Source organism: Fulmarus glacialis, unplaced genomic scaffold (assembly GCF_000690835.1).
Source record: "Fulmarus glacialis isolate BGI_N327 unplaced genomic scaffold, ASM69083v1 scaffold2551, whole genome shotgun sequence".
Lineage (NCBI taxonomy): Eukaryota > Metazoa > Chordata > Aves > Procellariiformes > Procellariidae > Fulmarus > Fulmarus glacialis.
In genome coordinates, this window is record NW_009194497.1 from 158,976 (window position 1) to 169,682 (window position 10,707).

At 49.0% G+C, this 10,707-nt stretch overlaps 1 protein-coding gene across 1 annotated transcript in view; it reads left to right on the top strand.

The window, feature by feature from the left end:
• The window catches only part of FRAS1 (Fraser extracellular matrix complex subunit 1), a gene marked incomplete at its 5' end in the record, with an annotated part of 117,283 nt that extends 106,854 nt beyond the window's left edge, over window positions 1-10,429 (top strand). Inside the window, 11 exon segments of the mRNA XM_009587766.1 lie at window positions 394-626; window positions 1,027-1,187; window positions 1,980-2,194; window positions 3,613-3,763; window positions 4,804-4,911; window positions 5,095-5,254; window positions 5,974-6,090; window positions 6,776-6,942; window positions 7,279-7,484; window positions 8,649-8,795; window positions 9,845-10,429. Of these exon segments, the coding sequence (XP_009586061.1) occupies window positions 394-626; window positions 1,027-1,187; window positions 1,980-2,194; window positions 3,613-3,763; window positions 4,804-4,911; window positions 5,095-5,254; window positions 5,974-6,090; window positions 6,776-6,942; window positions 7,279-7,484; window positions 8,649-8,795; window positions 9,845-10,429 (2,250 nt within the window).
• Window positions 10,430-10,707: the final 278 nt, after the last annotated feature.

Here is a 10,707-nt window from a genome sequence, read left to right on the forward strand (position 1 = left end):
GCTGAAAGCACCACTTCTGTTGACGTGGGAAGTGAGCACTCAGACACTTCAGTAAATCCCTGGTGGCAGGAGACAGATGGAGCCTGGCAGATCATAACAGCTCAGGCTCCCTCTTCCCCTCCCTTCAGTATGTGGGCAGAGTTAGGAAGCTGTAAAGCACCCGACATACTCGAGCATCTCCTGCAGCATAAGTAGCAAGAGGCCAATCACACCTGCATGCCCAAGTGGCCAAGCAGACATCGGCACGCGCGTGCTCCTAGTTTGCGTTTGCGTGTGCCTCGTCTCCACGCTGCCTCAAAACACCAGCACAAAGTGATTTTGCTACACGGTCAGATGTTGCAACGCTGGTGTGTTTGACCCACATGCATGTTTCTCCCTCCTCGTTCCCTGCAGGTGCTGGACAGCATTTACTTCAGCCGACGGTTCCATGTGCGCTGTGTGGCCAAGGCTGTGGACAAGGCTGGCCATGTGGGGACGCCCCTGAGAAGCAACGTGGTTACCATAGGCACAGACAGCGCCATTTGTCACACTCCTGTGGTCGCAGGGACGGCCCGAGGTTTCCAGGCGCAGTCATTCATTGCCACTCTCAAGTACTTGGATGTCAAGCACAAGGAGCATCCCAACAGGTATGAGCTTGGAGAAGGGCAGAGTGCAGTCCTTCCCCAGGCCCCCCAGACTTACAGAGCTGGCTTGGGTCAAGAGGAGAACATGTGTCTGAAACCACATCCCTCCATGCAGTGTGCCCTCTTGAACAGCGTAGGGTGCTCGGGGTAGTGCTCCCACTCTCTTCCTCGCACCCTGCTCTGCTGAGGGGGGTGCCCTTCCCCTCAGGGAGTTGGAGTTGGTGGGACAGCCTAAGGAGCAGGTGTGTAGATGGGGAAATCTAGCTGAAACTAAATATCAGGCTGCCGCTAGCAGGTTCACCCTGTCTGTGCTGTGCTGCTGTGGGGTGCGGGGTAAGGCGTGGGGGCTCCCGTGCCTGCTAGGGCTGCTTTTTTCTGTTCTCTCATCCACTATTTGTTCCAGAATCCACATCTCGGTGCAGATCCCCCATCAGGATGGTATGCTGCCCCTCATCTCCACTCTGCCGCTGCACAATCTGCATTTCCTTCTCTCCGAGTCTATCTACAGGCACCAGCATGTCTGCTCAAACCTGGTCACCATCAGAGACCTCAGAGGCATCTCAGGTAATTTTTAAAGCCAACTTTTGCTTTCTGAACTTGGGGGTAGGGAGAAGCCAGTAAAGAAATGCAGAGGAGGCGGCTTGGTCTTCCTCTGGGCTCTCCTGACATTATGTAAGTAATAATTAATCTTCCTGTACTCACAGCAGCGAACAGAGTTGCCCCGTTGAAGATGAGAAGCGATGTATGGGAATGTTCAAAAGATAATGGGGTAAAGCAGCATTGCTCTGTTTGAGGAGGTTGTAGGTTCAGACCGTGCTGGTGATTTTCTGCTTTTCAAATCTGTCTTGTGATATCCATGCAGTTAGAGAGGGAGCCACAGGGAGTGGATCACTGTGTCTGTGTCACTGAGGTCTCCAGCGTGGCAACAAGAAGCAGTAAAAGCAAATTTACTGGTGAAGTAAATGCCAGAGCCGAAGAAAAAAGGCAGTTTGTGTCTCTAATACTCAGGGTAACGGGGTCCACACTTGTTCCGTGGTGGGCAGGAGATTGTTGTACTTCATTCTGTTCATTTCATACTCAAGCTGTTTTGCATTTCTTAAAGTTTAACTTCAACCTTTCATTCGTAGGTTCATAAGTTTGGTTTTTAGGATTCTTACCCCATTCCTATAACGTTTTCCCCTGTGAAGACCTGTGTATATTCAGTTTGACCTCTAGGATAATGGAGAGGAGCCCGTTAAGTCCCTAATATAATAAAAGTCACTGACATGATTTGAGAGCGAAAATGGGACCTCAGTACTTGTCTTCAAGCTCTTTAAAATCTGGAGTGATCAGTGTCCTGATGTCTCTTAATCCCAGAGGCAGGGTTTCTGGATGAAGTGACCTACGACAGCATCATTCTCGGTCCTGGCTACGACCGCCCTTACCAGTTTGACCCCACAGTGAGGGAGCCGAAGACGATCCAGCTCTACAAGCACCTCAACCTGAAGAGCTGCATTTGGACCTTTGATGCTTATTACGACATGACTGAATTAATTGATGTCTGCGGAGGCTCTGTCACCGCTGACTTCCAGGTGAGATGCCATATCCCAAACTCTTCCACGTAATCTCGATCTGTCTCAATTCTTAGGCAAAGCTCCACTTTGTGTTCATGAATATTTGCTAAGTGTGTTTGCTGCTCTGCTCTGTACAACTGGAGCATGTTTTTTTTCCCCTTTTACCTAGAAAAGAATGGTGCTTTGTGAAATGCATTTAATTATTTATTTTGGTTGGGGTAGCATAGGTTTTATTCTCTTAATCTTCAGAGCGCTAGTAAAATATTTTTTACAATAATACAAGGATGTACTAGAAATACAAAACATTCTCACCTGTGCTCTGTTCTTTTACAATTTTGACTGTATTCTTAGCCAATATAAATGAGCAAAGAACAGAGCAGAGGCACATCAGTTCGTACTCCTCGGTGGAGCGAGGTCATGGAAATTTTTAAGTAATTTCTTAATTAACCGACTGGCAGACTAAAAGCCAGAAATGCTCTTCTTGAAAAGAGCACTTTTCGCTACTAGATGTGTCTCACTGCCCTCTCATGGATGGATTATACATGTACATCTCACTCAAGTGACTATCTCATTTATGTTAGATTCTTGTTTTAAATTCCCAGTCAGAATGTTACGGCCAACAGCATCTTTTTTAATTCCTGCCAGTCTGGAATACTTTGTTAACTGTCCTTTTATAGCTCCAATTAGTTGCACAAATCCAGAGAAGCTACTTAAACTGAACAACTGCATAATTTAGTACTTGGAGACTGGCACCAACCAGTCTGGAATGTCTCTCTGAGCTCTCTCAGGGGCTTGCAGAGTACAGCTGCGCTCCACAGGTAATAAACGGTGTATATATAGCCAGAGAGCTGTGGTATTTCAGATGCTCTTAGGGCCAGTCCTGAGCAAGCAGAATTGCTTATTTTTAATTCACGGAATTGGAAACTGAGGGGTTTTTGAGGTGAAGTTGTGACTACAGCTCCTTTTGTACCAGTACAAAAGTGTGCTTTAGCACTTACCCTTATTTAAAACACAAGTTTGTCTAAAGCACCTACAAGTAAAGGTAAAGAAAGTTCAGATAGTCATCTCTGACTTAATTGTACGGGTTTTGTCGTATGTGAGAAGCACTTTGTGCTTGCCTATTTTTTTCCCTGCAGTTCATTTTTTTTTGTTTTTCAAATGGCAGTCCAGCAATAACTTTTTTGTAAATCCGCTAATTGTTTGCCAATAATGCTCAGTCTTTATGAGGCAATGACATTATATTGCTTTAGAAATACTTCATCCCCACATTATCCTCCCTGTGTTTAGGACATCCATAAAGGAGTCTTCTGTTGCAGGTACTCTGGCTTTTTTCCCCATCTGCGTGGCAGAACGTGAGTGCGGTGGGTGCTGTGAGTCTGGGCCAGTGTCTCTCCTTTGGAAGGTGCATAACCACCTTTTTTGGGTTTTATTGACAGGTACGGGACTCTGCTCAGTCCTTCTTAACAGTCCACGTCCCACTCTATGTGTCCTATATTTACGTGACAGCGCCGAGAGGTTGGGCTTCTCTTGAGCATCACACAGAGATGGAGTTCTCCTTTTTCTACGATACTGTTCTCTGGAGGACGGGTAGGTCCGAGGCATTTGAAGGGGTGCGGGAGAATCGGTTTGTTCTTGTTTTTGTCTTTTTCTTAGTTTCTGCACTGCCACCGCAGTCCTCAGCACGGGTAGCACTCACTGAAGTAAAGGGCATGCAGGTACGCTTGCATGTGCTGAGCAAGGGGGCTGTTATTTCCCCCCAGGCTCTCTCTGCTAATGGGAATAGTTGTCACTGACCCCTAGAAAGTGCTGCAGGAAAAGAACTCTCTTTTCATCAGACTCTCCACAGCCAGACAGAAGTTGCTCCCTGGGGGATATTTGGAGTCATTTCTCCGACACTTTTCAGTGATTCTCGTGCGGGAGCTGCAGTCACGTTCCTCAGCCTCCTGGCTCTCACGGATGGACTTTTTCCCATAGTATCCCCTTGTTTGTTAAACAGCAGTACTCCCAGCAGCGAGCCCTAAGTCGTTCCTATCCTCTGCTGGTGGTTACATCCAAGACCTAACATCCGTGCGTCTATGTGTGGTTTATCCTGTGCCTGCGAGTCTTCTATTTCCAGGTTGTTAATTTTCCTTTACCACACTATTTGGAGCCTGTGTGTGCTGTGAACCCCTGCCTGCAGCCTTGAGCAGTATTGCCGCTCAGAGGGCTACGAGGAACAGACAGTGCCTCACCAGGGGTTTTATTCTGCCAGCGGTGACACTAAGTATTGTAGAGGAGGGACTTGCAGAGCTTTGTTCATGGAGGGCCACTCAGGAATTAAGGCCAGGAGTACCCAGAAACAATCATCTACAACTTACTATGTAAAATAAGTTACATTCACATACATACATACATAGGGGGGAACTCAGTATATTTACTTCCTTTATGCCTGAGTGAGACTTAGGCGGCACGTGGGGATAACGGAGGAAGCGTATAGCTGATTCACTGGTGGATGATCCCAATTAAACCATGCCTTTTTGGAGCTCTTTCAAATGCTTCTGGAGCTACGTGGGGCTGACAGAGCCCACCTGAGGACCGACTCTGCTGTGTGGCCTCCCCAGTGACTTTTTTCTTGCTGCACTGTGCAGGGATTCAGACGGACAGCGTTCTCTCAGCCCGGCTGCAGATAATCAGGATCTACATCCGTGAGGATGGCCGGCTGGTTATCGAGTTCAAGACGCAGGCCAAGTTCAGAGGTGAGAGCATTAGAGCATCTTCCTGATAGAGGAAGAAATCAACATAAAAATACAGATATTTTCTGAAAACACAGGTAGCAGAACAAGTCCCTCTTCCCACGAGGAGTCCCTCTGTGCTGAGGTGTGCAGCGTGGGGTCTCCCCGTACTCTGCCTTATCTGTCACCTCCTTGTCCTCACCCCAGGGCTTTTTGTAATGGAGCACCACAGCCTGCCAGATGTCAAGTCTTTTTTAATGACTCCAGACCACCTGGGAGGGATCGAATTTGACCTGCAGCTGCTGTGGAGCGCTCAGACTTTTGACTCTCCCTACCAGCTCTGGAGAGCAACCAGCTCCTATAACAGGTGAGGACTGCAGGTTCTGCCACCTTCAGCAGCTTCCCACAGCACAATGTTCTCCTTAAGCAATGAATAACAGCAGCGCAGCGGTTTCAAATCCAGGCCTGAGAGAGCAATCCCTGTTGTCCTTTCAGCGGCCACAGCGATAGCGTGGTCAGGAGCCAGCCTTGTTCAAGGGCTCAGAGCTAGAGCGCGCAGGGAGCCGCTGTCAGGCTGAAAACGCTCCTCTGTTGGTTGTATAAGTAGAGGGAAAAATCAGTTCATCTCCTTGTAAATGCATTTTTCTAGCAATTAAGCCAGTGGGTAGGTAGATACCAGAGGTGACAAAGTATTCAGGGTTGTTTTGCAGTCTGCAAGTTAAAAGCAGGACTTCATGTCCACGACTGACCTAATCAGTAGTGCTATGCTTGGTGGAGGTAAGTATATTAAGATCTAGAAATATGCAGTTTACTTTTTTAAAAAATTCCTTTTCATTATTAATTCTGTCTGTGACTGTTTATTCTTACAGTTTGTGCTCCTTGCACAGAGGGTCAAATTAAACACGCGGGTCAAATTTGTCCCTCCTGCGACTGCTGGAGTAGATGGACATTTCTGGGGCGAGGGAGGGGTCCTGCTATGAACTTTGTCTTGCCTGCTTACGCTAATTAGAAAACGGCAAACACATCGGCTGGCTGAACAGCTTGGAGTCTCGTTTGGCGACCGCAGTGTCTCCTGTCTGTTCCCAGGAAGGACTACTCTGGAGAGTACACGATCTTCTTAATCCCCTGTACTGTGCAGCCCACGCAGCCGTGGGTAGAGCCTGGAGACAAGCCCCTGCCCTGTACGGCTCACGCTCCCGAGCGGTAAGGCGTGCCCATCATCACGGCAGCAGGACAGTTTCAGCCCGTTTGGGTTGTTTGTGTGGTCCCAGCAGGCGTGGGACACGCTACAACAGCAGCAGGAAGGGAAAAGGGGAGGGGAGGAACCTCTCCTTTGGCTCAGGAGTCCCCCCGTGACCAAGACTGTCCCCCCTCAGGGCAGAGGCTGGGCTGGGGTGGTCGGGGTCCTCCAGACAGTCTGTAGCACGGCAGGGTCTGTTAGTCCTGAGCACAAGCCAGGCATCATTGCTTTCTTTAAAAAAAGAACTTTCTTAAAAAAAGTTGCCTTCATCTGTGTGCCTGCCTTTCCTCTGTCACATCTAGCGAGACTGTGGACTGAACAGGGGCTGTCCTGGGCTGTCATACCTCTCGGCCAGCGGTTTTCAGCCTGCAGAAGCCTGCGTAGCCTTCGGTGTCCCCAGACAGAAAGAAAATCAAACCTGTTGGGAGGCGGCTTCAGCTGGTCGGGCAGAGCCCTGCACCATTACTGGAAAACTGGGGCAGGGTGAGGGGCAACTTGGGTTGAATGCCACCCCAGTACAGGCTGCTAGACCGTAAATAGGAAAGCAGGAGGGAAGAAAGGCGAAGCAGACTGTGTAGGTCACCAGCGTGTAACTTCAGACGCGTCTAAACTCAACCTCTCCTTTTTCCTTTCCTGTCCCCATTTTAGATTTTTGATCCCGATTGCTTTCCAGCAGACAAACCGCCCAGTTCCTGTGGTCTACTCCCTAAACACGGAGTTTCAGCTCTGTAACAACGAGAAGGTGTTTCTGATGGACCCCACCAAATCCGAAATGTCTCTGGCAGAAATGGATTACAAAGGGGCTTTTTCAAAGGGTGGGATTTATTTTCTTTTTCTTTACTGTTCTGCTTGTACCTAATGTTTCTGTCTTCACAACTTCCATTCCTCTGAAAGAGAAGGGTAAAACCCAGATTTGGCTTTGCGTCTTTCACAGCAACAAATGGCACGTTGAGCATGTTACAGCCCTGTAATGGCATGACCAGAAGACAAGACAAGAATGTGCTCTGGCACGGTATTCTGTCATCTGCACACGCAAATCAAAACCCTTCAAAACCCAGAGCCATGTGTAGTTTGGTGCGTTTGGCTCTAACGGTGGTTCTCTTGTTGAATGGGAGAATTTAACCTGACTGTTTTCCTCCCAACCTCCTCAGGGCAAATCCTGTACGGCCGCGTCCTCTGGAACCCCGAACAAAACCTAAATGCTGCTTACAAACTGCAGTTGGAAAAAGTCTATCTGTGTACGGGCAAGGATGGCTACGTGCCTTTCTTTGACCCAACGGGCACCGTCTATAACGAGGGGCCTCAGTATGGCTGTATTCAACCCAACAAGCACCTGAAACACCGATTTCTCCTCTTGGTAAGTTTTCTGCCATGGACAAAACCGCGACCGAGTATTGTGTGTGATCACGTCTGGAGAAGTTTGGTCTCTCAGCCTCCTGCTGACCTAACAGACCTGGGAACTAAACAGCCTTCCTACTTGTGGGGAGGTGCTGCACGTACTGATATTTAGCTCGTTATTAGCTATTTCAGTCCTCACGTTCTCACTAGCCTGACTGTCCCGGATGACGTAGCACTGTTGTTTTTCTGTGTGACTTCCCCAGGCACCCCCAAACCCCGCACTATCCTGCAGCGTCTCCAGGCAGACCCTGCAGCCCTCCCAGCCACCTGCACCTTTGCGCAGCCACAGAAAACCAGAGCCAGAATAAAGCGTGGTGCCTGTGCTAAATGCTTCCCTCGTCTGTGAGGGGTCTGAAATGCTTGCAAAACTGTCCTGCTTCTGCTTTCTGTTTGGTTTTTTCCCGACTACGAAGAGATTCTGACTCCAACGGGATGAGAAGTGAAATGTGGTGGATTTTTTGCAGTACTGGGCAGACAGGTGCAAACCATGAAGACAAGATCAGTTTTTCCTCAGTCTTTATCCATGAGTATTTCTTACTCTAAAAAAAAACCAAACAAGAAATTAGGAAGAAAAAGAAGTGATGTACCAAACTCTTAAAGTTACCCTTGATCTCTGCTTATGCTATGGCTTGGAATTGACAGGACTGGCATCATATAAAGGGAGATCTGTTTACCAGTCACACAGAAATTCTTGTAGTATAAATCTAGGATTAGCTCCCAAGATGCGTTCAGCTCTTGCTACAGGCTTTGTAGTTAACACTTGGCAGCTCCGTTACCACTGGCGGGACGAGGGTAATGTTAATGGTATCAGTTAGTTTGGCATGCATAGTTGAGCAGGTTGGTTAAACTCTTCTCCTGATCTTCAGCTCTGCAAACCCAATATTGACACAATCGGTGCTAAGACAATATGAAGTGTCTACAAATCATATAGGTCGTAAATATTTTCTGTAAGCAAGCTAGGCGTTTAAAGAAATGGCCATGCCCACATGCAGGTATGGAGACCGGGCATTTGAATTCAGTTTCTGCAGCAGCACGCAGGTGTTATTTAGTGACCTGGCCTCTGGCTTCCCTTTGGAAGGACGACAGCATGCACTCTTCTTCATTACGTCTCTCTGATTTCCAGGACCGAAACCAACCAGAAGTGACGGATAAGTATTTCCACGATGTGCCTTTCGATGCCCACTTCGCTTCCGAACTGTCCGAGTTTCATTCGGTAAGCAGCATGCCCGGAGTCGATGGATTTACTCTCAAGGTGGATGCTCTCTACAAGGTATGTTACAAGGGACATCGGTAGTCCAAAACTAACTTCTCTGTCCAGGATGCCCCAAATACTTTGTGAATTGTAGGCTCTGGGCCTGGCACTGCCTAGAGAGACCAAATACATGCTAGGGTAGGCCTTACAGCCTCCTGCAGTTTAAAGGCAACCCTCCACCATCTTTTCTGACGGCGTGGTGGGACGCGCTGTCTCCACACCCACCCGCAACATGGTCTCCGTGAAGCGAGGCCTCACGTACACGTCATCGCGGAGGTGATCCTACACGATCGTGTATGATCTGCATTTGCAGATCGTACCGTAGCAGGCCTCTCCTTCATTTGCCTGGGTATAAATGCGAGGTGAGAAACCAGAGTCTCTGTTCAGCAGTGGAGCGCGTAAACGCTGCTGGCCCTTCCTCTGAAGGCAGCCGCAGCTCGGAGCTCTCCGCACCCCTTCCCAATTGCAGGGGCGGGCGACCTCCGGTTGCAGTTCCTCTCTCTGCGCAGGGGCTGGGGAGTACGAGACTCGGAGGAGCCGAGCAGATCGTGGCAGGAACAGGAGGGACACGGAGGAAGCTCTCGATCAAGGGCAGAATTTTATATCCTGATTTCTGGGCTTTTTGTCCCTCCCCAAAGACGCCCTCTTTGTAACTCAGTGACCTCTGTTTGCTTAAGAGGCTTCTTGGCGTTGCTAGGATTGTACCATAAATTAACAGCGGAGCCAATTAAGAAGCACATTCCAGCACAGAAAATGGAGATGAGGAATTTGTTTTGATTATTAAGATTTTTTTTTCCCAAAGCACTCAGAAGAGCAGCTCTTAAAAAACATATTATTAATGTTCCTGAATTAATTATTGCAGTTGCCAAAGACAGACAACAAGACTGAACACCTCACTCGGTGATAATTACTGCAAGTGCCCATAAAAACACACTTTTTTGTTGGTATTTGCATGAGTCAAGAAACGGAACAAAAAATGCAACTAGCTCTACCTTTACTTAAAAAAATCACTTGATCTAAAAGCCATAGTTAAAATTTCCTGTGTGCGTGTCTTCCCTTTCTTAAAGGTGGAAGCCGGACACCAGTGGTACCTTCAAGTCATCTACGTAATTGGCCCGGAGAGCATGGCGGGGCCTCGCGTTCAGCGATCCCTCGCTCGCCGCTGGAAACGCGGCCGCAGGGACTTGGTCGACGGCGACGGGAAGCTGATGCTGGACGATTCCTTAATCTACGACAACGAAGGCGACCAGGTCAAGAACGGCACTAACATGAAGTCGCTGATCTTGGAGAGGGAGGAAGCCGCCGTCGCAGCCTCCTTATCTCAAACGGGCGCTTCGCTGGGGAGCGCCTTCGCTGCCGTCACCCTGCTGCTGCTGGTGCTTTCGGGGATTTGCCTCCTCGCCAGGAAGTGTCGAAAGCTGCGGAGGAAGCGGGAGGCTGCCAGAGCCGCCCCGGAGGAGCATCCCCTCAACACCAAGGTGGAGCTGCCCAGGGGCGCGGGGAAGGCCCTAGACAGCCGGTACTGCACCGTCAGGAACATTAATATATTGAGGGAAACGGGGGGCGTCTGCGAGGGGAAAGGCAGGAAGGTGAAGCAGGTGAATTTGGAAGTCAAAGTCCACAGCAATTTGCACGACGGAACAGAAGTTTAATGGAGCGCATGCTTTGGTTTGGTAAAAGCTTTTTATAAGGAAAAAAAAAAAAAAAAAAAAAAAGCTAAGAAAAGTGACGCTGGTATTTTTATATTCTTGTGAGAAGGAGGGGTGGCTCTAGTTCACCTCTGTTCCCAACTGAGCTGCCTCATTGCACAGCACTGCCGGAGCCGGGCCGGGCAGAGTTCTCCTCCAGCTCCGGCTCTGCCGCTTCCCGGAGGGAGGCCCGGGGATCCCAGCACCTCCCTCCGCGCAGAGGCGAGGGCCAGGCCGGTGGC